Here is a 26,197-nt window from a genome sequence, read left to right on the forward strand (position 1 = left end):
TGATCTGTTGACTGGAATTTCTTGTTTTGCTGATGCGACTCATTTTAGTTTATTTCACAGTGGTTATTTAGAAAACTTTCTTAGGTTCCTGGCTGAAGAAATGTGAGAGATCTTTGTCAACTCAAATTTGAAAGATAATCCTAGCAAAACGAGCCCTCTGTTAAGAAAACTCAGCAGTCAAGACAGTGATCATATGTATGCCGTTATTTTTTGTTGTTGTTATCTTACATGTTAAGCATTCAGAAAAATATGTTTTTTAAGTGTTTGTGGCAGTTTCTAGGCGTATCCACTTATGGCTCGATGGCGAGAAGCGTCGCGTGGCGATCAAAATGGCTGCAATGGGTCAGAAACAGCCTCCTGCTGGCAAGATCTGCGTGAACATGCAAATGCTTTGTGGAACAGGATATGTATTCTTTAGTTTGGTACTGGATGATAACAATAGCTGTCTTTTGTTCGTACATTTGTTCACTTAAGGCAGTCGACCCCTAGAGCTGACTGCATAGAAAACGGTGACATTTTTATTTTTAAACCCCTTAATATTGCTTATCTAAAAAGACTTCTTTAAATGGGCAGCATAGTTCTTTGTGATCCACACAAAATTTAACCTCTTTGCTTTAGGATGTCTATGTTCTAACCCAGTTTGATGTACATAACAATAGGCCAGGGTAGATTTTTTTATGATGCAGTTTTCAAAAACTCATCATCAGCTATTTTGTTTAGTACATCTTGGCTAGGACCCACACGGTTTCTAAAGTAAGAGACTCAGGGATCACACTATGAGAAATATGGCTCATTTCTACTTCTCTGGAGTCAAGCCATGCTGCTTTATTTTGCTAGAATATGCTGCTGTCCTTTTTCTGCCTTGAAAAATTCCATTTATTTTTTAAGAACTTACTCAACTGTCACCCCTTCTATGAATCCTCCCTAACATTCCTCTTCTTCCCACTGCAGAAAATGAATGACTGCCTCCTATGTGCTCTCACAAATTAGTTAATTATTTAAGCTGTTCTCTCCACTAGTGGATTGCAAGCATTTTTATCTTAATCATAATAACCTGTATTAAACACTATGTTCCAGACACTCTGCTAAAACCTGTCTTCTAGTTTCTCATTTTAATTCTTATACAACCCCATGGGGTTGGTGCCATGGATAATCCCATCTTCAAGATCAAGAAACAGACTTCAGGAGCATGGCAGAGATTGTTGACGTTTCCCCTGTCATCCATTTACTGATAGAACCTGCACCTCTAGTTTAAGGTAGACACATGGTGGCCCTGCCAGTCACCACCCTTTTCCAGGTTCCCTGGCAGCTGGCCCTGTCCTGGGAACTGGGTTTGGGGAAATAAGATGTAAGCGAAAGTGATACGTTCTGTTTTTGAATCTCGGCCTTACGACACCATCCTTGGGACTTGAATGAAGACCTGGCAGTAACCGAGCTTCAACCAGGAAGATGAAGACAATGTGTTTAGGAAACAGCAAAGCACAACACTGGGGGGAACTGAGTTCCTGAAGCATGCCACGTGGAAGAGCCCATTGGGACCCACATCTCAGGACTATTAGAGAGAAATAAATGATGAACTGACTCGAGCTTATGCTTTGGAGTTTCTTTGTGACAGGGGCTTGACCTTTCCCCTAACACAGGAAGTTAAAGAAACTTGCCCACGTTAATAGGTAGGACCAGGATTCAAAGCTAAGTGGTCTGAATTCAGAACCTCTTTGTATTCCCAGTCTCTAATACAGTGTCTGCCACCTGAGAGTTCAATACATGTGTGATAAATTGAATAGAATCTTCCTCTTGGCTAATAGTTTTATCCTAACTTCACCAAATATTTCCCTTGAGCTGCTGACAAATGCAAAATTGACTGATTTGAGATTTATCTCTTCTACGGTCCAGCCAATGCAGCTGATTTTCTGATTACCAGTGAGATGCTTCATTGCTGACAGGACATCCTCTCAAAGATTAGAGGGGAAATCTAATTAATATCCCTCCAGCCTGCTTGAACTGCAGCTCACTTTCAGTCCACAACTGAAAAATATCAGGAGCTGATGATAAATATGTTAAAGAGTATAACAGCTTTTACAAAAGCCAGCCCAGAATTAAGATCAGCCTATTGTTTCTCTGCAGAATTGTCTTAAATCAGAAACAACATTACAAAGAGTAGGGGAGAACTGTTTGCATACAGTTCCACATGCTTATAGGAGCTGTGGTCTCTTCTCAAATGAATTCCCAATTCAATTTTATTACTGCTGTCTTTAGTTGAAACATCTTGATTTTACCTTCCCTGATCTATGACCACACGGTATAAATGTCCCAAACCTCCCACGTTATAGCTCAACATTGAGAGGAGAGGCCTGGAGTTACTTCTTTTATGCAGTGGACCCTTGAGCTGCTAGAAGAATATAAAGAAGTAAGCAAAAGAATAAGAATAAGCACATGTTCCAAGAAAGTCCATATGGATATGGTACAGGAAAGCCATTGTAGCCAGAGAGAAAACAGGAAAAAGGCTTGGACAAAATGTATTATACTCACAAGTCCTAGGGATCGGCACCATCACGTGTCATGCAGGACTGCATAGTGGTCACTAGGTTTTGGTCAAGTGGCAAGAAGGAGCAAGGACAAAGCCTAAGCCAGACTCTTTATTGGGCCAGGGTACACAGTTTAGGATTAACTAGTTTGAATACTTCTCCTGGGTTTGGGGATAGCTCAGGGTCTCTAATTGCTTGTTAGCTGAGGCTTGTATGTAGGACAGAGGAATATCGGTGTGTGGATTAGGTAAGGTGGTGGTTGGGTTTGTAGATTCTGGATTGGTTGGTGTGCATATGAAAGAAGTGGCCCCGGCTGAGCCCTGGACCCTCTCTAAGAACAGGCCAGCCCTGGGCTGGACTCTCTCCTTCGCCAGCAAGTTTTTTAAAGATGTCAAAAAAAATCATAAAATATAGAAAGTAAAAGACCTGATAAATATACCACGCACAATGGAGTTTATATACACATGAGAAGTAAGAGGTCTGCACATTAAAAGGTAAATAACAATACAAGGCAATGATATAATGATGACGATGATGATGACGATGCCAATATATATCGAGTGCTCACCCACCTGTGTTAGGCACTCTCTCTATATGCATCGCTTCATTTAATCTTCACAGTCACACCATGTGTTAGGTCCCAGTATAATTCTCCAGTTTACAGATGATTATATTGAATTTAAGTCATGTTGCCCAAAGACAAATATGTATTAAGAGACTGAGGTGAGATTCAAACCCAGATCTAGACAATTTCAAAGGTTTTGTTCTTAATTTCTGCCACCTGCAAATATTGCCATTGCCACAACTGGGATACACGTGGTAAGTTTGTTAGGCACCCAGAAGGGGAAGAGACCACTTCTAGCTTAGTGCTCACAGAGCTGCAAAGACAATGGAAAAAGGAAAAAGAAGAACACAGCAGCTAGAGAGTGAAGAAGATGTTGCCTCTAGTTCAAATTAAGAAACTTAATTAGAAAACTTAGCATTACAGGGGATGAAATCTGGCAAAAAGTACTATATAGGATCTGAAGAACCTTCCTGCCCACCCTTGGTTAGAGGCCCACTGCATTACCACCTCCAGCCAGGAACTTCCTACCTCGTGATTCTTAAAGTGTGCCTCATTGATCACATAATTCAGGGTTATTTAGCTTCAAAACACTTGGAGTCTTTGTAAAAATACAGATTTCTAGGTTGCACCCTTGAACCAGGTGGAACCCCTGAATCTCTTAGCAAGCTCCTCAGCTAATTCTCATGCACATTAAAGTTTGAGAGCCTTTGCTAATCCATCTATTATGTATAAGGGGTTGAGGTGAACGTGGTTCAACTCAGGATAAACAGCTCACACAAAACAATTACCCAGTAATATAATGTGTATCTGGAGGTGGGGAGGAGGAGATGTAGGGGGTAAGGGATAGGAGAAACATCACACTAACATGTGCACCTAAACACTTTTTACTACAGGTGAAAGAAAGGTAAGATGAATATCAAGGGATCCCTAAAGAAAAAAGAGGTTTTTACAAAGCAGAAGTAAAAGGTAGAAGATTTATTCAATCTGATATTGGCCAATGATACATCAGACAAGGATTTGACCTCCAAAATATATAAAGAACTTATCTGACTCAACACCAGGAAGACAAACAATCCAATTAAAAAATGGGCAAAGGGCATGAGTAGACACTTCTCTAAGGAGGACATAGAGAGGGCCCATAGACATATGAAAAAATGTTCAACATCACTAGCAATTAGAGAGATGCAAATTAAAACCACAATGAGATATCACCTCATACTTCTCAGAATGGCTACCATTAATATATCAACAAACAGCAAGTGCTGACAGGGATGTGGAGAGAAGGGACCCCTAGTGCACTGTTGGTGGGAATGCAGACTGGTGCAGCCACTGTGGAAGACAGTATGGAATTTCTTCAAAAAACTAAAAACCGAACTGCCTTTTGACCTAGCAATTCCATCGTTGGCCATACACCCTAAGAATCCCAAATCACCAGTTCAAAAGAACTTATGCGCACCTATGTTAATAGCACTATTTACAATAGCCAAGTGCTAGAAACTGCATAAGTATCCATCAGTAGATGAATGGATCAAAAACTGTGGTACATTTACACAATGGAATACTACCCAGCGTAAAGAACAAACTCCTATCTTTTGCGACAGCATAAATGGAATTTGAGAGTATTATGCTAAGTGAAACAAGCCAGTTGGTGAAAGACAAATACCATATCAAACACCTTTCATATGTAAGAGGAATCTAATGAACAAAATAAACTAAAGAGCAAAATAGAACCAGAGGCATGGAAACATGGAACAAACTTACAGCAACCAGAGGGGAGGGGAGAGGGGAACGACAGTGGAAAGAAGGAGCAGGGACTGGTTAAAGAGCATGTGTGAATGACCCATGGACATGCTAAACCTTGCGGGGATGGATTGTGGGAGGAGGGACTGGGCTGGGCGGGGGAGGGCAAAGCAGGGGAAATTGGGACAACTGTAATAGAATAACAATAAAAAATTTTTTAAAACCCTACACATTTACTAAAAAACATTGAACTGTACTTACAATGGGTGAGTTTGACAGTATGTTAATTAAAACTCAATAAAGCTGTTAAAAAAATGAAAAAAAAAATAACAAGCAGAAGTAAGACCAGGATGAAGGGAGGGCCTTGGGTGAGACTGGGTGCCGGCTGAGGGGGAGGGCCAGGGCTCCGGAGACAGCCCTTGCCGAGCCTCATTCTTATGTCTGTGTCTCTCCTTGCCTGCTTCCTGAGTGGAAGAACAAGAGGTAAGATAGTGTCAAACCCACCCCCATTCCATTTTCTCCAAAATGGGGGAGGAGAGAGAGAGACAGCATAAGAGCGTTGGGCAAGTGCCTTGATTCTCGCTGTCCTAGAAACAGCTGTGCAACGTAACAACAGGATGAAACCTTACAAAATATCACCGTTTGTATTTCCCAGGAAAATGTATGTGGCACACAAAGAAAAATTACCTGTGATTCTCCTCTGGTCAGAATCTTTAGATAATTTGTCACTCTCTTTGATTTCTTGCTAATTGAATGAATATTTAATTTAGACAATTTATCTTTAAGTGTTTCATCCTCATCATTCTTCTTGTATTTTAGAACTGAAACAAAAGAATGCAATGATATATCTGGACACATGCAGCAGAGAAAGTGTGTTCATCCAAAGTACTCAAGGTCAGTATTTATATATAATGTTAAAATCCACGTGATTTTTGGCTCTCCATAGCAGACACAATATGCTCCAGCCCCACTGCCCAGGCCTAACTCCAGCCACTGAACCATCATCCTACAGAAACTCTGCTGTAGGATGAGCTCCTCATCCTACAGGGTGACCCAAGGTTTACTTACCTCCCACAATAAGAAATCCCAGATATTAAAAAAAGTTCTCCCTCTCTTCTTGGATGATATATTTATCATCTGGAGTTTCTAGAATGAAGCACCAAGACCTAACTAATGAAAGGACATCCAACCTAAGGAGATTTTCAATCCTAGAGTGGCTTTCCATTAGCAGGGAGATTTTGGGTAAGTTGAGTCACTCTCTGAGCTTTATTTTTTTTTAACCTAAAAATAATTTCACTTCTCATATTGTTCAAATGCTAAATATTCCTAACACTCTTTTTGGTAAGGGTGTGGAGAGATGGGCAAACTTATATATTGTCAATGAAGATTAAATTAATGCAGTTTTAGTACAGAACAATTTGGCAGAATCTTATAAAAATTAACATATTTGTAGTCTAGGCCCAGGAAGTGCATGCACAGGAATCTGCTTTCCATAAGCTTACAAAGTTTTGTTTGCTACAGCATTTTTTCCTAATAGCAAAATGTTGGAAATGATCTAAACATTTATCCTAGAGAAATAGTTTAATAAATTATGACATACTCATAAAGGAAATACTACGGACCATTAAAAAGGTCACTTTAACTGAAAGAATATTCATGATATGTGATTAAGTTTGTTATTAAAAACACATCAAACTGTAGTATATCACACATATTGCAGGAAGGAAGGAAAGAAGAAGAGAGTGGGAGAGAAGAAAGAGAATAGAAAAAAGACGTAGAAAGTCTAAAGAGCATTTGATACAAATCTTAGCTATGCAAACTAGAATGATGGGAGGGGAAAAGTTTTTCTCTAAGACGGAAATATTTTAAGCAAACACAAAAGTAAAAAGAATAATATAACAGCTATTATCTGTCTTCTAGCTTTGTCAAATCTTAATTTTGCCTTTTTTCCAATTTTTAAATTTAATACAAATTACATAAGAGGTGAAGCTTCTCTGAACCCCATCTTGAATCCCTACAGGGAAATGTGACCCTAAATAATGGGCTTATTATATCTGTATAGATTTTTATGCTTTTGTGTATGTATACAGTCATAGAATACATAGTATTATTTTGAATGATGCAAATCTTTGTAAAAATGGTACCAATTACATATATATCTCTGTCACTTGAAACTTCACTTTTAAAAAACTCAGCATTGTTTTGATTTATTCAATTGATACAGATACTTTAATTTTTGTAATTTTATGTTTTCAAGATATCAAGTATATATTTAATACACTGTTTATTTGTTATCTGAATAAATATATAAGCCATTTTCTTTTCTTCCTTTTTTTCTCTTTGCTATTATGAAAAATGCTAGTTTCCAATACAGCTCTCTAAGAATATATGGGCAAAAGTGTCTCAAATATCTAGAAACTGATTTTTCTCGGCCCTGTTTGTGTGAATCTTCAACTTCACTAGATATTGTCAAACTGCTCTCTAAAGTGATGATTCCAATTTGCATTCTCACTGGCAGATTGAAATTTGCACTAACATTACCGATTAAAAACCTTTTGCCAATCTAATAGGCTGGAAATAATATGTCATTGTAATTTTAATTTGTAGTTCCCTGATTATTAGGGAAGCTTAGCATTTAAAAACTTATTGGTCCTCTGGAGAATATTATGATAAGTGAAATAAGCCAGTCAGAGAAGGACAAATACCATATGATCTCACTTATATGTGGAATCTAATGAACAAAAGAATTTAACAAACAAAATAGAAACAAAAACATAGATATATTGAACACACTGACAGCTGTCAGAGGGGAGGGGACTTGGGTGGCTGGATGGAAAAAAGGTGAGAGGATTAAGCAAAATATATATATATATATATATCATCTATGTATAATGTAAATATCTATCTATCTATCTATCTATCTATCTATCTATCTATCTATCTATCTATCTATCTGTATAAATCTCACAGACCACAGTATGTGATGGCCAGAGGGAAAGGGGATTGGGGGGAGGTGGAAGCAGGCAAAGCAGGGATAAATGGGGAAGGAAAGAGACCTTACTTTGGGTGGTAGGTGCATGACGCAGTGCATAGATGATGTTTTGTTGAGTTGTACACTTGAAACCTGTATGGTTTTGTTAACCCATGTCACCCCAAAAAACTCAGTAAAGAAAACCTTATTGGTCTTACTGTAAACTGCTTATTTCTATTATTAACTTTTTATATTAGAATGTTTTTATTATTGATTTAATATCAATAATTATATTCTAGACAGTAATCCTGTGTCTGTGGGCTGTCTTTTCATTTTGCTTATGGTGCCTTTTTCTCTACTACTTTCACTTTTTACTCTATAGGCCCTTCTTTATAATTTGAAGTTATTAAAACAAACACCATTTTTGAGTTAAAAAATTAGAAAATAAAAATAAAAAAATAAATGAAGTGGTTGGATCAATTAGCTCCAAAGCTGTGCCATCTCTTTCGTGTTGAATTGAGATTTACTGTTAGAAGTATGAAGCGAGTTAAAAATTTAAGGGAACAGATGACACTGAGGGAGGACCTACAATCTCTCCCAATGCACCACTACATCCGGGTGACAGGAATGATGTAGCTATGCCTCCTGATTTGAAATCTGCATTCTACTTAAGACACCAATTTTACATCTTGGCTGACAAAGATTTAACAATAATTTGTTAATTTGAGGAAAAATAAAACAAACTTCCTCCTTCAGTGGAACAATTATTGTCCCCCAAACCTCCATTCTTTGTGTGTCAGAGCCAGGTGAGCTGAAGTGCTGGCTGGGCCCCCTCCCCCGGACCTGCAGCTTTCCCCACCAGTTTTCGGCTCCAGCTTCCCACTGCTCCAGCTGCCTGGCCTTGCCATGTCTCCTTCTTACCACACACAGTGCCAGGGACGGGAGGACTTTATGCTAGGGGTATCTTCAGCCCACAGTATGTCATCAGGCATGAAGTGGTCACAAGAAGTTGAGTATAGACCTGTTTGATTTTTTTATGGTAATTTTTTTTGTACCCAATGATCTTCTGAACCCAGCTGGCAAGGCAAGCCACACTCTCTTCCCCAGGTTCTAACTGGAGATATCAAATGGTCATGCGCACTGCAACTGTGGTAACTACTTAGACATTCTGAGTCTCAGAAACATAAATAGAGCAGGCCAGCCGTGGAGAGTGCCCAGTTCATTACATCTCTTCTTACCTAAATCTTTCCGTCTTTTAAGTTCATTGATGTTTACATTAATGTCTTTGACTGCAGCAAAGGCGTCCTCCAGAGCTCTGAAGTCCGGGTGAGAGGCAGGGGTAGAGTTACGGAGTTCACACAGTAATAGGGGGTATTTCGTCACACGCTGAATGGGTTTGATCATCAAGGAGCCCATGTTCATTAAGTTTGGTTTGCCTCTACAATAGAGATAAATAATATCAGTTTTACAAACATCTGTCTTAACGTCTCCTTCTAAGTTTTGTGCTTTTTTTTTTTATGATTAGCCCTGAAACTGTTTTTCTTCCTCATCCCATCCATTTGGCTATGTGCAATTTCTAAATGAAAACTAGAGCTGTGGATGACAGAAAGAAAGGAGGCTAAAAAATCCTACTACTAAACAAAAAACTACAAAAAACCAAACGAGTATATCTGTCCACCAAAAAGGACTCAAAGCATGATTTCCATCCATGGTCCACATAAAGGTTTTTTTTAAAATAATAGGCTTTATAATAATAGTGGGAAACAAACAATGCAGAATGCATTTTCCAGTGACAACCAAGAAAAATGCTTTTTAATGATGGTATTTTTGTGATTATTAGTGAGGAATGTAAAATCATTATTTAAAAATTTAAAGCAATGATTTGCCAAATATAGTCAAAAGACAGCATTGTCTTATCTCTTCTGCCAAACTGAGAAGTAGGGTTTATATTGTTTCAGAGGTTCTACCAGTCCCCAAAAGAGATTTATAATAAATGCAATTGTTCTTTAAATATTGATATGATCACTATCACTAATTATCATCATGTGATGACTTTCCGTGACTGTGTGGAATTGTCGTTAGCGAGCAAATCTTCAAAGGGCTCCACAAAAGTGAGCACTCACGCCCGACTCCAAGCTGGGTCATGTCATCGTGCAACCCTCCGCCGCTCATTTTCAGCCGGAATGCAGTAGTTCCTAAAAGTCTCTTCACGCACAGAGATGAGCGAAGAGACCTTGTAAATGAAACATGAATGCAAATCACACTTTGAGTTCCTTTTCGTGGGCAGATATATTTATTTGTTTTCCTTTAAGTTTTTATTTAGTAGCTAGAGAGTACGGACACTGTTTCCATATCCTGACAAGTGGGTTTTTCATTCTGCAATTATTATTTTTAAGTGCTCATATGACTAGACAACAGACTGCATAATTGGAATAGTGAAACGAATCTAAAAAAACTGAACAAAATGAGAAAAGTTGCAATATTAAATAAGATCCAAAGGCAGCTTAGAGACCATCTAATTGAATTCTTCATTTAAAAAATGAGAAACTAAGAAACTTCATCTCGCGTACGTGCACACCTGCAAGCACACCCTCACACAGCAGTCACTATCACAGCTGCCCGTTTTATTTTTACCATAGCACTTGTCACTGTCTGAAATTGTCTTATTTCTCTATTTACCAGTCTATGCTCAGTTTCTCTGCCACCACTGCGTCTCCAGCATGACATATAGTATTCTCTCAACGAACATTTGTAGACTGAAGTGATAGATGTCTCAGATTTTTTATACTATGTTTTTATTTTACACTGAGCTTATCCCCTCGCCCCATTTTCAATGGTCCCAATAGCTGAGGAATTTTGTTCAGGTGCCAAGCAAATGCGGATACCGTAATAGAAACAAGAACTGAAGCAGACCAAAAGACAGCATTTTTAAAAGAAAAAAAACAAAATAAAAAAGATTTTCAAGGGTATAAAGAGTTGCTTTATATGATTTAACTTGCACTTCCTATCCATTTCCATAAAATCTACTAAGGAAAGGCCAAGAGAGGTAAGGAGACAAGGTGGCAAAGAAGGAATCGGGGGTGTGGGGGGGGGCGAGACAAAGAGAGATGGTATCGGTTTCCAAGAGGACTCACTGGAGTAGATGGAAAAAATGTAAATAGTACGAATACTGAAAAAATAATAAGTAAACCAAATGGTTCAATCAAATAAAACTCAATTTTAATAAGATAGTTTATCAGTGTGGCCCATTGTTTTATATAGAAATATAAAATTTGTTTTATATATAAATATATATAATATATATTATTTAAAGAAAATCCCTACATATATTAAATGATACCCTTGTATCTTTGAGCTTCCCTCCTTTCTTCCTTATTAAGATCTGTCAAAGATCAAACCAAGCCCTTAGGTGGCATCAGAGTTCTCTTCTGTCCCTATTATGTTTCAAGTGACAATAATAACAATGATAAATGATTACTGTTTCTCTTAAAAGCATCACAATTGCAAATGTTAAAAAGGCTCTGGCAACAACAAGAAATCTCCCAGACACTGTTGTCTTCAGACATGCACTGTGGACAGTTGCCCAAGTGATGAGCAATGTTCTGATGTCTGTATCACACAGACAAGCAATATGTAGAAAAGACAGAGGATGTATTATAATGAGATTCCAGGCATTCAGTGCCAAATCTCACCCATCTAATCCCTCCCAGTAAAATTAAGTTCCGATAACTTTGAGGCAGGTGCGTCCCATGTGGTACAACTCATCTCAGCCAAGCAGCTGATCACCACATGCTTCCCCCTCCAGAAAGTAACCAAATGTGTAACAATTCCATGTGTATATTGGGCTGAAAACTAAGGTGGTTATTAATTTGTAATTCTGTTTCATCGTCCTTGTCTTATCCTGAATACTTTGGCAAGTATTTAGTACCTAAGTAGCTGAACTAATCTCATTATGAATTATTATTAGGACTTTACAAAGTCAAGTAAACACAGCTGGCTTTGTTTCAGCAGCATCCAGCTTGGCTGTAGAGTGACCTCACATCAGATGCAAGAAAACAATTTCACAATGAAAATAAAAATGATATTGTAACAATGTAAAAAGGGTAGTGGAAAGCAGGAAAAAAATCAGATAGTCAACACTGAGACACGTCTATATTTCTTAATTAGAGGTAGAAGAGGAGAGAAAGGAAAAATAATCATGTGATTATTGATCATGTTACCTCGAATTTCCTCTATTTTATGACCATAAGTATTCTAAATTTAATAATTTAATTTACAGTACCCACAAACCAACTATATATTGATTTTTCAATGTATCCTCCCTTTAAAACTGTATATGGCTACAAATAAGCAAATAACAATTGCTATAAATTAACAACAGCTTTGAAAATAAATACAGAACTGTCAATAAATTTCAGAAGATGTAAAGGAGATGAATGAATAATTGATATAACAGACCCGAGAGAACCAGTAATATGGAGAAGAAATAATTTAATAATTCCTGCAAAAGTTCATTAATTAGAGTTCCTGAGAGCCTGTGGTAATAGAGACAGAGGGAGATGGGGATTAGAATACGAAAGGACTAGTTGAAAACCTGTTTGACAAACAGCCTAATTCTTAGGGTGCTGTGCAAACAAAGGAGATCATCTGGGGGACTAAGAAAGACCTCTTGGAAATTAAAGGATAATAGCAGAAATAAAAACTCACAAGTGTTGAAAAAATATTCAGGAACTTTCTGGAGAGAAGAGCAAAAATACAAAAGGATTGAAAATAAAAATACAGAAAATGAGAGGACTGTTCTAGGAGGGCCAATATCAAAATAAAAAGAGTCCCAGAAAGAGACAACAAAGAACACACAGGGAGGAAACCATGAGTGAAATAACAGAAGAAAAGGACATGCATTAGCAGGATGAAAGAACTCCCTGAGTATCCAGAACAATGGATGAAACAGACTTACACCTTAAAATTCATGACAATTCAGACTTTGGGGGACAAAGAGAAGAAACCATAACCTCCAGAGAAACATATAAACAAACAGGTACAAACAAATGATTAGGTATCAGAAAAAGCTTCAGATTTTTTGAAGCAACACTGAAAACTAGAAAAGAATGACAAATCACCATTAAAATCTGAAGATGAATGATTTTCAAAAATCTGAATATGAATGATTTTCAGTTCTGTATTGTTTAGAATTCAATAGTTTATAATTCAAACTCTAAATTAAGTGTGAGGGTAAAATAAAGGTATTTTGATGGTAAAAGTTTTTAAAATTTTACTTCCTGTGCATTCTTTGAATGAATAGAAGAAACTGTTGAAGGATGGACTCAACCGAAAAACAGGAAATAGGCAAAGAGAATATCGACGATGATGGGAGGAGAATTCCTCAAGGACAGTTGTCCCCAGTGTTACCAGCCCAAACTCAACACATCAGAGGGCTGTGGGAGAAACTTTTTAGGGAGATGAAATTGATAGTATATGTAATGCATCTGACTGTCTCTAAATATGATTGGCTGTGAGTTTGGCCTTAATGATTAGCACAAGAAAGTGAAAAAAAAATAGTTAACTCCCAGAAAAACAAGTAATCCTTTATTCCAAGGGTTAGCTCTGAAAAGAAATTTACTCAGAATACACAGATACAGTAACTCAAACACTGATTATTGCTCTAATCCAAATTATAGTGTAGTATACAAGGAGAATGGAGAGACAGGAAGAATGCGTAAGTGTGTGTGTGGGGGGGGGTGGAGATGGGGTAGAAAAGAGTGATAAATTATTGTCTTCTACATGGAGAAGTCAATTAAAAAATAACTGAAAAGGTAAAACCAAACATGTTTTTAGAGTCAGGAAGATAAATTCCAAAATAGTCAAGCAAAAGATGTGAAAATGCTTGTGTTCTCATGAGGGACATTTAGCAGCAGGTAGACAAGAAAAGGACTACTATTTTTCTTAAATTCTGTAGAACTCTTGGGCTTTTTAAACCTTGCTACATATAATCTTAACAAAAGAAAAACTTTTTAAAGGAGGAAACATGCAAGAATACCCAAGAAATTCTGAGAAGAGTACTGAGCTGAGATAATTAGACCAGATATTAAAACAAATCTGCAAAAATGAAAACAGTATAGTATGGGTACCTATATGGACAAATGATTAACACAAAATAGAAAATCAAGAAATATATAGAGGTATGCATGGAAAATAAGTACATGGTAAATATGACATTCCTACTCAGTGGAAAAAAAAATTATTCAATATCGGGCATTGTAATAATTAGCTTGCCATATAGAAAAAATAATAAAAATGAATTCTTTACACCAAAATAATTTCTAGATAGATCAAAGATTTAAATGTTAAAAATAACATTATACAAGAACTTGAAGAAATCATAGGATTACTTTAAACAATCTTGGAGTTTCTGAGCAAGATGCAAAATTCAAAAGCCACAGTAGAAAAAATGATAAATCTATTTTAAAATTTACTCTACAAAACTGTCCAGATAAAAATAAAAACAGAATAAGCTGTAAACTATGTTAAAAGTCAAGAAATGAGCTGAAAAAATATTTATAACACATAAAACAGAAAAGTATTAATGCATTTGCTAATTAAAGAGGCATATTGATCCATTAGAAAAAGATGAACAGCAATGAAAGTGATCAATAAAAAAGTAATTCATTAGAAGTGAAATGCAAATGCTTAAGCATGAAAAACGCTCAAGATAATTATTAATTAAAATTCAAACAATACATTACCATTTTGGCCTACTGGAGTGCCACGTGTTGCAAAAATACAAATATTGATTGTATCTAGTGCTGGCAAGTAGCAGATACATGGACAAATCATATACAGATAATGGAAATATAAATGAGTTCAACTTTTCTGAAATTTTCTGGTGATAAGTATGATGCTGTTTGGTATAGAAATCCCACTTTTAAAAATTCATTTTAAGAAAATAATCAAATTATTATACAGAGATCATATATAAAAATGAAAACACAGCATCAATCTCTACAAGACAGAAAAACACAATTCAAATATCTATAAGGGTTTGGTAAACTAAGTTATGGGGTATAAATCAGGTAGAATATTATGCAGTCATAAAGCAATGGGAATTTATGTTTACTATATAGAAAGATGTCTGGGATGCATTGATGAATGAGGTGGCATGTTGAAGTACAAGAAATATGCATAAAAGAACAAGAAAACAGAAAGAAAGAAATACATGTATAGCGGTCCTAGCTAACGTGTGTATGAAGGGAAAAGAAATTACAGGAAAGTCAGAAACTTTACATTGTAACAATGTTACAATAGTTAATTCTAGAATGTGACGACCCATTGTCTTTACTGTCCTCATTTTAATTTTCTATATTTTGCAGTTTCTTCAATAATTTTAAAAATAAAAAAAACTCAAAGGAAAAGAGAGACAATAACTTATAAACATTTTGAAATAAATAGAAATTCTGAGATCCAAAGTTGGAATAGCTAGTCAGATGGATAACACACAGAAAAGTTTGAAGAACATGAAAATCTTGAAGATAGTTAAATTTAGAATAGGTATGTTTTTCTTGTATTAGAATATGGGATTGTATCAGATGATTTTTGAGGGGGTCCACTTTTTCATGGGGGATTCTGTGATTCTTGTCACTTTAATACTCTGATGTGTTTGCATAAGATTATAATCCAAAGTAATCATTTTAGAAGTTATAAATATCTTTGTCTTTCTCTGTATTTTAAACTGTAGATTAAAAAACAGAAAATTTTCAGTTTTCATAAATAAGGCATTGTTTTTCAAGCCATTAAAACACCCACGCCTCCTCAATGCACTGTTGGCTGAAACCAGGCCTTAGCGGCTAAGGAGCCTAACAATTACACAGCACTTGACATTGCCTTTTACCCTTTTCTGTTGCAGCGTGTGTGCCTCATGACCCCAGTGAGAGAAACAGGAAGATAGCTCATGGCAGACAAGGCTTTGATGTTCATCCAGCCACACCCTGTGAATACTCTTCCTCTTTTTCAGTTCTTGGGGTATAGAATAAGCTAAAGATGACAGGCTCAGCCTGCTCACTCCCACACCGCAGGGCCACCACAAAAAAACTAGTGCAATTTTTTTAGGGAAGTATTTCAATACAACGTACTGTTTGTTGCAGTTATTCTGTACGGAGCAGCATATACATGCAAACTGTATTAAAAGAATTGTATCTCTTCTCCTTTGACTCTCAATCTCTCTCTCTCTCTCTCTTATAAAGACCTAAGCTTTAGGAAAACAAACCTAAGCAGAATTTGTAGCATATGAAGTTCATCTTCAGTCACCCAGCTATGTGACTCTCCAGTCCTAGGCATAATGACACCAGGGACACAGGCTTTATAATAAGACAGAGATCCCTACCCCTATCCTCCATCCTTATCAACTATCCTTGAAGAGAAGCAGGAAGCCTTGGTGTGTACACCTGATGACCCTCTTCTCCTATCTTGCACATCTTCAAATTCAAGTGATCCTGGATCTGGGAACTCATTGAACAAACCTACTCATATCTGTTTATACAGTAGGATTTTTGTCCTTTTGAAAGAAAATCCTTGTAAAGTGAGAGAACTGGGTGCTTGTCTGGCATGTCAAAAACTAACTTCTCAGCCTGGCTTAGACCACAGACGTCCTGGATGATGCCTGATACTTACCCTCCACCTATAGAATTCTGTCTTTCCTCATGGTTGTTCTGCACCAAAGCATGAATGACAGGTATTTACAGGTTAAATTAATGTAACTTTTAATTTGTAAATCTTGCATTCCTTGATGTAAAATTTCCAGAGTAGGATACACACGCGTGTGCGCACGCACACAAACACACACACATAAACACACACACACACACAGAGGCAAACACACGAACATACTGAGAACTCAGGACTTAGAGAGTTGCTCACCCTGCTAAACCAGGCATGTGCTTTTTCAAGTCTTATAAATTTGAGTTTATATGTAAGTCAATATCATCCTTTCAGTATTAGTCAGACTAAGCATACTTTTCTTACATAAAAATGGGTGTCTTCCAAAGTGTGTGTATGTGTATGTTGTTTTTATAAGATAATTTAATATAATCTTAGTGACCAAATATTTCATCTATTTCCTTTTCATGCTATATATGTAGATGTTATTTATTTTTCTGTAAATCATGCAAGAGTCCAAATGAGAAGAAACACAATATTTTACTCTAATGCATAAGGAGTCTTTTATTTTGTACATTAATCTATGGAATCTTCAAAAAACATTATGGTATTAATCTGAAAATTTTTTAAGACTAATGTTGTTCTTAAGAAAGAGTTTTGGACACATTAAGATTCCTAAATATATGTGTGATGAGAAGTTCCTAAGAGTTCTTGGCACAAGCAAACTTGTGATGTCAGTGAATTATATTCCAGGATTCTTCTACAAGTTTAGTAAAGTACATGTAATGAAAATTAAATATATAAAATCATCTCAGACAAATTGGAAATAAGTGCACCAATAATGTCTATGGCAAATGCCTTTGAAATCTTGATTTTTGTATTAAAAGTAATAAACATAATTTAAAAACTAAAAATTCTTATTTGTACAGAAATATTCAACAGCGCTTTTCATGATTTTTACATTTGATTTTTATTATTAAAAGAAAAGTACTTACTCTTGAATGTATATTTTCCTGTAAGAGAGGGGGGGAAAAGTAAATTCATGTAAATCCACATATTTGAGGTAATATGCAAGCATTAAACAAATTTTTAAATTTTATTACATAAAATAAAGTTATATATAATTTTCATGAATGTTTTACAGAATTGGTCTCATTATTTTATTGTAATATCCCTAAAATTTTATTTTAATATATATTCACCATTTTTGTTTTATACTATAAAATATAAGATTAAAAACTGTTGATTCGGATTATAGTTAGTAAATTTCCATCAGTTGAAAATGAATTTAAAGGTCAATTTTTGTTTATATTATAAAAAAGATTCTATTAAACATAATAGGGGAAACAGATTACAAGATTACATAGGAAAGTGTGATTGACTTGCAGAAAAGGACTATGCTTTGTAATATCTTTGTATATAGTGTGATGCAGATTATAAACAGTTTACCTAATCAACGAGAGAATTCCACAGAAACGTACACAATGTATTGCTAGCTTTTGTGGCTTCCGTTTGCTCAAGCAAAACTCAAGTCCTTCCAAGGCAGTGAGCTCTGCCTCTCCTTCCATCTCCTCTCTACCTCCTTTCTTATGGTTGCTCTTTGTAAAGCCCCAAGATAAGCTCCCACCTGGAGGCCTATGTACAAGCCATCCTGTCTGATTGCTCTTCCTCCAGGTGCAGCTCACTCCTTATCCCCTTTTTGACAGTAAAAAAGTGGGACTCATTGAAGTTAAATTTCAAGTTAAGTTAAAGGGTAATGAAGTTTTTCTCTAAAAGTCTCACGTGGTTAAAGAGAAGTAAAATAATAACTGGTGTCAATAACATGATCACCTTGATCTCTGGTTTCCAGTCTTTTGGAATACAGCAAATGTTTTCAATACAGAAAAAATTTTAAACACATCCCATAATAGTAGGTGGTATTTTCGTATTCAATGATTGAGGAAAATGCAGTGATAAATTCCTATGCTGAATTTTAATGAACTTAAAACAACACTTTTACTTCAATGAAAGATATTGCACCGCCACTACCCCCTTGCCCAATATTTCCTTCCATTCATTTCCTTTAAGTTCACATTCTTTCCCTAATTTCTATCCCCTTCTAATGAGTAATTTTATTTTTCCAGCATGTCCTGTGGATCATACATCAGAAAAATTTGGGGAGAAGCTGACTAAAAATAAAAACGTAATTTTCTTTGGAAACAAACAAGTGAACAATGTGATCATTTCAGAACCAAAACACATACTTTGAAGTTAAAAGAAAAGATTGTTCTTTTTACTCTCAGAGGAGAAATGGAAAACTTTTCTCCTTTTATTTCATTTATTTCAAATAAAATAAAACCTAAATATTATAAGTGAAAGGCTATGTTTAATGTAAGTATAACATTTTTGAAAAGGGACCTGAGAGATCTTCAACAGGTTTTCCCCGTTGGCATAGTGAAATAGTGGCACTGCATTATAACAGCTCCTCTTTATTTACTTATCTTTTTTAAATCTCCCTTTTAGGATAAAAGTTTTCCAGAAGTTAACTGCTGCCAAGAACAATTCAGGAGGAAGTTAAATTGTGTTCGTTTACCCTTTTATGGGATAAACTAACTCAGTATGTCCACTGCTACATCTCTTACACTCGTGGGCTCATTATAATTTGGCTAAGAATTAACAAAAGTTCGTATGTGGCTACTCCTTAAGGATTATAATGTTTGTGCAAACATGATCCCACAGAACAAAGAACTGAAATAATTTCCAAAATTTTTTTTATGTGGGACACTCCACTACAATAATATTAAGAAACGCTCAATGTGGTAAACAAATTGAAATCTATTCCCTTAGAGTTTGCGTTGGGTGAACTTTTATTGCTTCCTCCCTGAATGGAGAAGCTTTGGCAGAAATATGAGCAGCTGAAATGCCCAGATGACTATAAGTTAGAAGTTTTCCTTCTATGGATGATGGACTTAGTTGGGAAGAAAACTGCAGATTTTTACAACAACTAGACACAAAGCTAGAAATGTGTCTTCCAGCTACCAAAAAATTTGGAAAAGTGTCTTCATTCTTTTTCTATTACAAAAATAAACAGATCTCTAGGGCCTCTGAAAAGCAGCAGGGATTTGGCAGTATTTATAACTAGGAAAAAAAAAAACAGAAAAAGAAGGCAGCAGACAGGCCATTCTAATTATAGCTACACTGGCATTGATAGCTATTCTATTTTTCACTTTTCTCATACAGATGAGAAACCTTAAATAACCCCGAAAAGGCTGAGTAACTAGATCTTTAGAAAATAAATTCCATAAATTTAGAGACTGCATTAATACCGTATTTCCCAGAATCATAGAGGTCACTAATGTAATGTGTAAACACTCCTTCCTGAATAAATAAAAACTTGCAGATTTCCAATTTGTACACCACAGATGCAGATGCAGTACTGTGCTTCCAGATAGTTTGTCTTTTTTTTACTTAAGGTTTCCAAACCCTGAAATTACTGTGTAGAATGTATCTACAGCCATGGGGAAAAAAACCAAAATAACCCACGTACTTCAAGAAAAGTAGCGAGAGAGAACTGTGGGCAATTCTCCATCTAAAGTAGTTCTTGAGCTTGTACCCACAATCACCTGAGGATGCTTTTCAATGTGCTGATTCCTAACCAGGGCCCTCAGCCATCTTTTTTTTGGCGGGGGGCAGGTCTGGAGCAGAGTTTAGGAAGCTGCACTTTTAATACTCATCTCTGGTTGATTTGACATAGGGGAACACACATGCCAAGAAACAGTGTCCTTATGTTTCAAAGGGATTCAAAATCATTTTCTGGATATAAATGTTATTTTCTCTCTTGAAAGATACCGGGCTTCAAAGAAGAGCAAAGCATTATGAGCTCATGTCTGTTACAGAACCAAACAATCTCTCTACCACCTTCTTGGAAATCAGTCTTGAACCTTTACTATGATAGCTTCTGGTATGTTATTTAAATTAACTCTGGTATTGTTATTAAACTTTCCAGATGGTTTAGTTTATCTACCCAACTAGAAGGTATGTTTCTAGGAGGCAAGAACTATGCTCATACATATATTTTTAAAATGTTTTCAATATTATCCAGCATTCTTTTAATAAATACTTATTAAGCCCTCAATAAACTTATTTTAATTTTGGTTAAAATGCAACCTACATTGCTTTAAAACCCTCGTTAACTTCTGAAGCATGAATCCACTCTCTCACGGATATTGCTTCAGACCTACTTATTCTAATATCTCTTGCACGGTAGAAAATGGAAGCCACACCTAATACTCATTAGAAATTGGGAGCTGTGCACTTGGTTCTGTTATTTAGCCACAAGGAAAAGGCAGAGCCACAGTAATAACTTTGACTGATTACTTGGCAAGGGAAACGAAGCCCTTGGGTGTTCCAGACTCTCTTTGACCTATAAACCTGTTTGAAAACCTGTTTCTCAGAATTTAAAGCTTAGCTCATTTGAGGTCAGTATTATAGTAATGTCAATAATTCTACTGCTCTCAGCTTTCAGGGAGGCGAGTACAATTCATCATTAACTTTATGTTCATGAAAAGGCAACTTTTGAGAAAATAGCTCTAACTTAAGCTATTTTATTTTGATTTTCTTTCCCTTAAAAAATAGTTCTGCCAATATTACTTCCTTTGGATTTTGTGCTTTCTAAACCTTAGCAACTTCCAATGCCTGAAATGATTCCCTAAAATAAGACTGGTGCTGAATACACAAGATTTGGGACATTACTAGGGTAATAACTTGAGGTTTTCAGAAACAGATAAAATAAACCATTGGATGTGGAAGTAATTTTCAGTAATTTGGATTTTGTGAAGTTGAAAATTGCCTCTGTCTATAGCTGCTTTTTAAGGGTTATGATATGGAGCTCTACTGCCTCGCTGAATATTGTGGTGGGGTCAATTTCTTTCTCTTAGGAGTCAAGGCTTAATGAATAATAAACTAACATCATCCCCTCTGAAGAGACAGCTCTTCCTCTGGTCAGCTGTTATGAGCACATGCCAAAACAATGAACTATATCCTCTCCCCGTGTGGAATGCTGTTCCTGGGGTCGGAGCTGGACTCATGACCCAGGTGTTAGATGCTCCCTTACTGTAGGGTTCCTCACTTTCATTCCAGACAATGGGGGAGGAAAATGGCTCAACATAGGCATTTATTGGATCATATGTTGCCATTAGTTTAAGGCAGAAAAGGTGTTCATTTACACCCACGATAACACCATTATTTCTCCCTAAGGGAAAAAGGTATCTTTATATTTGGAAGAGTTTGCTCTTAATATATTAATTTATTAATATAAGTACAACCTCAAACTTTAAGGTTTCTCTGGGTTGATTTGTTAACATAGAACTAAACTTTAGATAGTGAAGAAATAATGAACTGGAGTTACTCATCACATTATCTTGAAGAGTTAGTTGACTGATCATATTATGCTCCTATGGGCAGGGTTCAAGATTTATTTATTTTTGTATTTTTAGCACCCAGAATGATGCTTACTACAGCACAAGCACTAATTAAATTCTTGTGAATTAGGGGCTTAAATATATATATTTTTTTCCACAGCATGAGCATGGTAAACGGTTAAAGAACTGTAATAGCTTAATGACCAGTAGAGGGCAATAAAGTTAGTTTTTAACATTTCTTCGAGCCCAGTTTAAACCCACTTGCTTCCCCAGTTCTCTCCTGGAAAGACTTTCTCTGGAGTAGTCTCACTTAGTCTCCTGATTCCACTTTAATTCTGCTACCAGCCTCTTGGGTCCCACCAGGACCCCCATACTGGCCTCAACAATACCATATATAAGGGGGATGTACCAGACGGTCCGACTGGTTGGTGTGCTCTCTCTGTTTGGTCAGTTCTTGGCCTAATCAAAACCATTTGACAATAGGTGATCCTGAGAAATGAAAGGCCACAACAGAACTGCTGGGTAAGATGTAGACCAGGGCAAGACATTTTGATTTTAAGCTTCATGTGGTAGAACATGAAAAAACAGTGAGATAGCAATTCCATTTAAAAGAATCACCCCAAACACATGTCCATATATGCATATAGGTAAGATCAAAATGAAATGCAAACTTCTTATTAATAGGTGGTTTAATGAGAAATTAATACATGGGATAGCAAGGGTTTTTATCTTATTCATGTTTTCTTATATTTTCCAGATTTTTATAGTGCATAGAAATTTCTTCTAGATGAAATGTATATATTATGTAGCATGGCCCATGAACAATTGAGGAAGGTATGACTGAGATTCCTGAAACAGACTGTAGCAGGGCCTGATCTGTGTGCGCCGCTCTCCCCTCTGGAGGAGTGAGGGCAACTCAGAGAGCCGTGGACATCCCCCCGGCTTCACTCCTCCGCGCGCTCCACGGCTCTCGGTGCCCTACGGCGTCTCCTCTCTTCCCTCCTCTCTGTGGAGCAGGCAAGTCACAACAGCTTTAAGGAAGGGCTTTTCTTCTACATTTCACTATTTGATATTGCATTTTTTCTATTTCTACAGAACCCCGCATTTTTTCCTATGTTATTTTTAGTTATCCTCATAGGAGGGGAAAAAAAGTCAATCAGGGTTTCCGGCATGTCAGCTTTTCATAAAGAGAACGCAAAGTAGAGCTTTCTCCCAGTAAAACCTAGGGTTTATGTGAGACCTTTCATCTATATCCAGTTAAAATGTCCCCTGCTAGGCAACTGCGAATGCATAGAAATCATCCTTTCAAAGGCCTTACTTTAAGGACTGGATGCAGAGGCTCAAATGTTGCTTCAGCTCCTCCTCCTTTTCATAGGACTCCAGTACACTGTGCGCTTTGTCATGGTGATAGCAGTAGGTTTTATAAATATCTTCCAGTGGCCCTTTAATCTGCAGGAATACTTCTCCTGATAAGTGTAAGACAAAGGCAAAATGACATTAAGTTAGACCAAACTGGGGCTTCACATATTTGTTAAGTCAGCAATGTTGACTAGTGTGGTTAAAAGTTGGATGGAAAAAAAAAGTTGGATGGGGTCCCACTCTATCCCTGGGGTTACTCAGAAAGGGTGGAAGATATCAAGTAACTTTCCCCCTTTCTCTTTCCCCTATTTCCCTCCTCTTCTTTCTCTCAGTCCTTTTTTTTCTCCCTCCCTCCTTTTTTTTTCTCCCTCCTTCCTTTTCTTTTATAAAACAAAGGGTAAAGGGCTTAAGGGAGTTAGGCCGCAAATGAAGGCGGGGTCTCTCAGAGGTCACTGTGCATGCTTGGCTGGTGTTTGGGAGCTTGGCTAAGGGCAGCACTTTAGAACCAGCCCCTCTGACTTTGGATCGGGCTGTGCTGCAGGCTTGGACAGGTCAGGACTTGGACAGGTCATGACTTGGACAATTTGTTTATTCCCTCAACCTATTTCCTCACCTATAAAATGGGATCAGTAATAGATCTTCATAGGGTCATTATTAGAATGAAAGAGATAGTATGTGTGAAGTTCAGAGTACAGTATGTACATAGTAAATACTCAAAATGAAAGTTATTTTTAACTTATGAGAAGTATGGGAAATGAAATTTGAGGTGCTAGGTAAATTATTGTTTCACTAACATTTCCTGAGGTTCTCTGAAGGGCAAGCAATGGAGTTTAAAGAAATAAAATATTTCCTTCTGTGTGATAATAAAAACAATTGGATATTACTTCTGTTAAAATAATGGATATAATAACTAACGTTAGTTGGGTAATATTGTGAACAAAGATTATGACTGTCTTTTAATAAAACAACTTGGGTTAATTATGTCCAAGCATTTAAGAAATTATATTGAACAATTTCAGATGATAAAATTGGGTCTATAACTGACGATTCAATTAGACATTTAATAGTGGTTTGATGTAATCAGTCACTCCTTTGCTTAAAAATGTGCATTAAGCATCCACTACCCAACCCTGCACAATGTTAAAATGATTTACAATACACACAAGAAAATGTATGATAGGATCTGCTCTCAAAAGCATTGCAGAGTTGGATTTAATAATGATTTGGGCAGGGTTGATTGGGAGTGATATGAATATATTAATCTGGACTAATAAGTCGTTCTTCCTTCAGAACTAGAAGGGCCCTTTGTACTGCTAACATGTTTTATGCATGTTACCTGCTCAACTCCCTGTACGTATGGAGACATAAAAAGTTATTTATCCTTATTAAATAAGAATAGGCAGATCTGAGTTTGAAAGAAGTAAGTGATTTTCAAGTCTTAGCAACAGGAACCTAAATTTCTAGTCCAGTGCTGCTATGATTGGTGTTTGTGGAAGAATTAGTGTAAACATTATGACTATAGGTGGCAGGCAATTTATTCGTTTTGTGTTCTCAAATTGTCATTTGATCTTCACGTTGTTTGTTGTTGGCAAAGCCAGGCTTACAGACCATATCTTGCTCGTTTTTTTGTTAGGCTTTCGCCCTCCGCACATCAGAGCTTTGTGGGACACTGTGCAAAGTTTTGCAGTTGGAAAGAGTCAGAAATCACTGTCATGTAGGGTTTGTGTAGTGACTTTGGGAATGGTTTTAAAAAATTCTTGCAGCCTCAATTATATCGTTTGTAAAATGGGATGTGGATGTAAGAGGTGCCCTGTGCTGAGGAGTTGCTCAATTAATGTCACTTTTCTCTTAATGTAGCTTTACTATCTCTAGGATTGAAACACCAGTACTTTTCTAACTTATATCCAGGCAACAAATAAAAAGTTTATTTTTCTTCATTATATGGAATTTCCCTATGATTATAGTTAGGCTCTGTGTGTGGGTGTATGTGTCTGCGTGTGTTTTATCAGTGCTTTTTTTGGACTTGTTCAGAAACTCAGTAACTGTGAGAATCTTCAGAACTGAAGGGATGAGGAAACCTTGTTTTGTTCCTGAGATTGTACTGAATTGATCTCTCGAGCATTATAGGTCTTGCAGATTTGCTCTTCAAAACAGTTAGCAACACAAACAGTAAGAAATAGAGTAGAAGAGAAAATAAAATAGAATAGTGACTAAACTTAGGGTTGGGCATCAGATGAAGAGAGCCTCCCACCGACAGAGCCAGGTGGCAAATGGGAGAGAGGGCTTTGGCTGGGGGAGGGGATTAAGGCCCAGGGTTGGTCCTGAGTGCCAGGCTCAGAGGACGCCCAGGAGCAAGTCAAGGCGAGAAGATCTGAATTCACACAGTCCAGCACAAGATGAAGTTGTAAATACGCATGTTCACTACAAAGCTTCTTGAAGACAAAGAAAGCAAGAGGTAAAGACGCACTCAGAAATCCACTATAGGATCAAGTCGGAAAGTCAAAAAACAAAGGACAAAGACATTTATTTTACACAAAATGAAACAATTAATTGTAAATTCCCTTGTATTTTCTTTAACAGAAGTGGTCTAGTTTGGAAGAACGTATACCTCCCCTAACAGCAGAGTCAAAATTTTTACTCTTTTCCAAGTAAAATTCTATTGGGACTCTAATAATAATTATTAAAGTTAAAAGATATTTAAGTACTCTAATTGAAAGTCATTTATTCACCCAAAGGCCAAGTACAACACTGGCGGGCAGAATATTTGATTTTCCTCCCAGTCCTACCAATGTATTCTGCTTTATAATAGTGCAGATGAAGTGATGTGTCTTGCGGCAAAAAAAAAAAAAAAAAAAAAAAAAAAAAAAAAAAAAGGATTCTGTTTCCACGGTAACATAACTCTCAGCTGCGTTTCTTCAGTAGTGAAGGACAGCTGCTCTATCTAATGTATGTGGGTTTGAAGGGATGATTAGAAGTGGCAAAGGGACCA

The 26,197-nt window shown here is 36.6% G+C and overlaps 1 protein-coding gene across 1 annotated transcript in view; it reads right to left on the bottom strand.

Moving 5' to 3' along the window:
- ARHGEF38 (Rho guanine nucleotide exchange factor 38) overlaps positions 1 to 26,197 on the bottom strand; it is a 126,921-nt gene that overhangs the window by 20,370 nt on the left and 80,354 nt on the right. Inside the window, exons 4-7 of the mRNA XM_054591662.1 lie at positions 23,168 to 23,315; positions 17,446 to 17,463; positions 9,040 to 9,239; positions 5,518 to 5,651 (exon numbers count right to left, since the gene is read on the bottom strand). Of these exons, the coding sequence (XP_054447637.1) occupies positions 5,518 to 5,651; positions 9,040 to 9,239; positions 17,446 to 17,463; positions 23,168 to 23,315 (500 nt within the window). The remainder of the gene's footprint in view (positions 1 to 5,517; positions 5,652 to 9,039; positions 9,240 to 17,445; positions 17,464 to 23,167; positions 23,316 to 26,197) is intronic.

The sequence above is a fragment of the Pteronotus mesoamericanus genome, unplaced genomic scaffold (genome assembly GCF_021234165.1).
Source record: "Pteronotus mesoamericanus isolate MK-2021 breed Mesoamerican mustached bat unplaced genomic scaffold, CSHL_Meso_final scaffold_232, whole genome shotgun sequence".
NCBI lineage: Eukaryota > Metazoa > Chordata > Mammalia > Chiroptera > Mormoopidae > Pteronotus > Pteronotus mesoamericanus.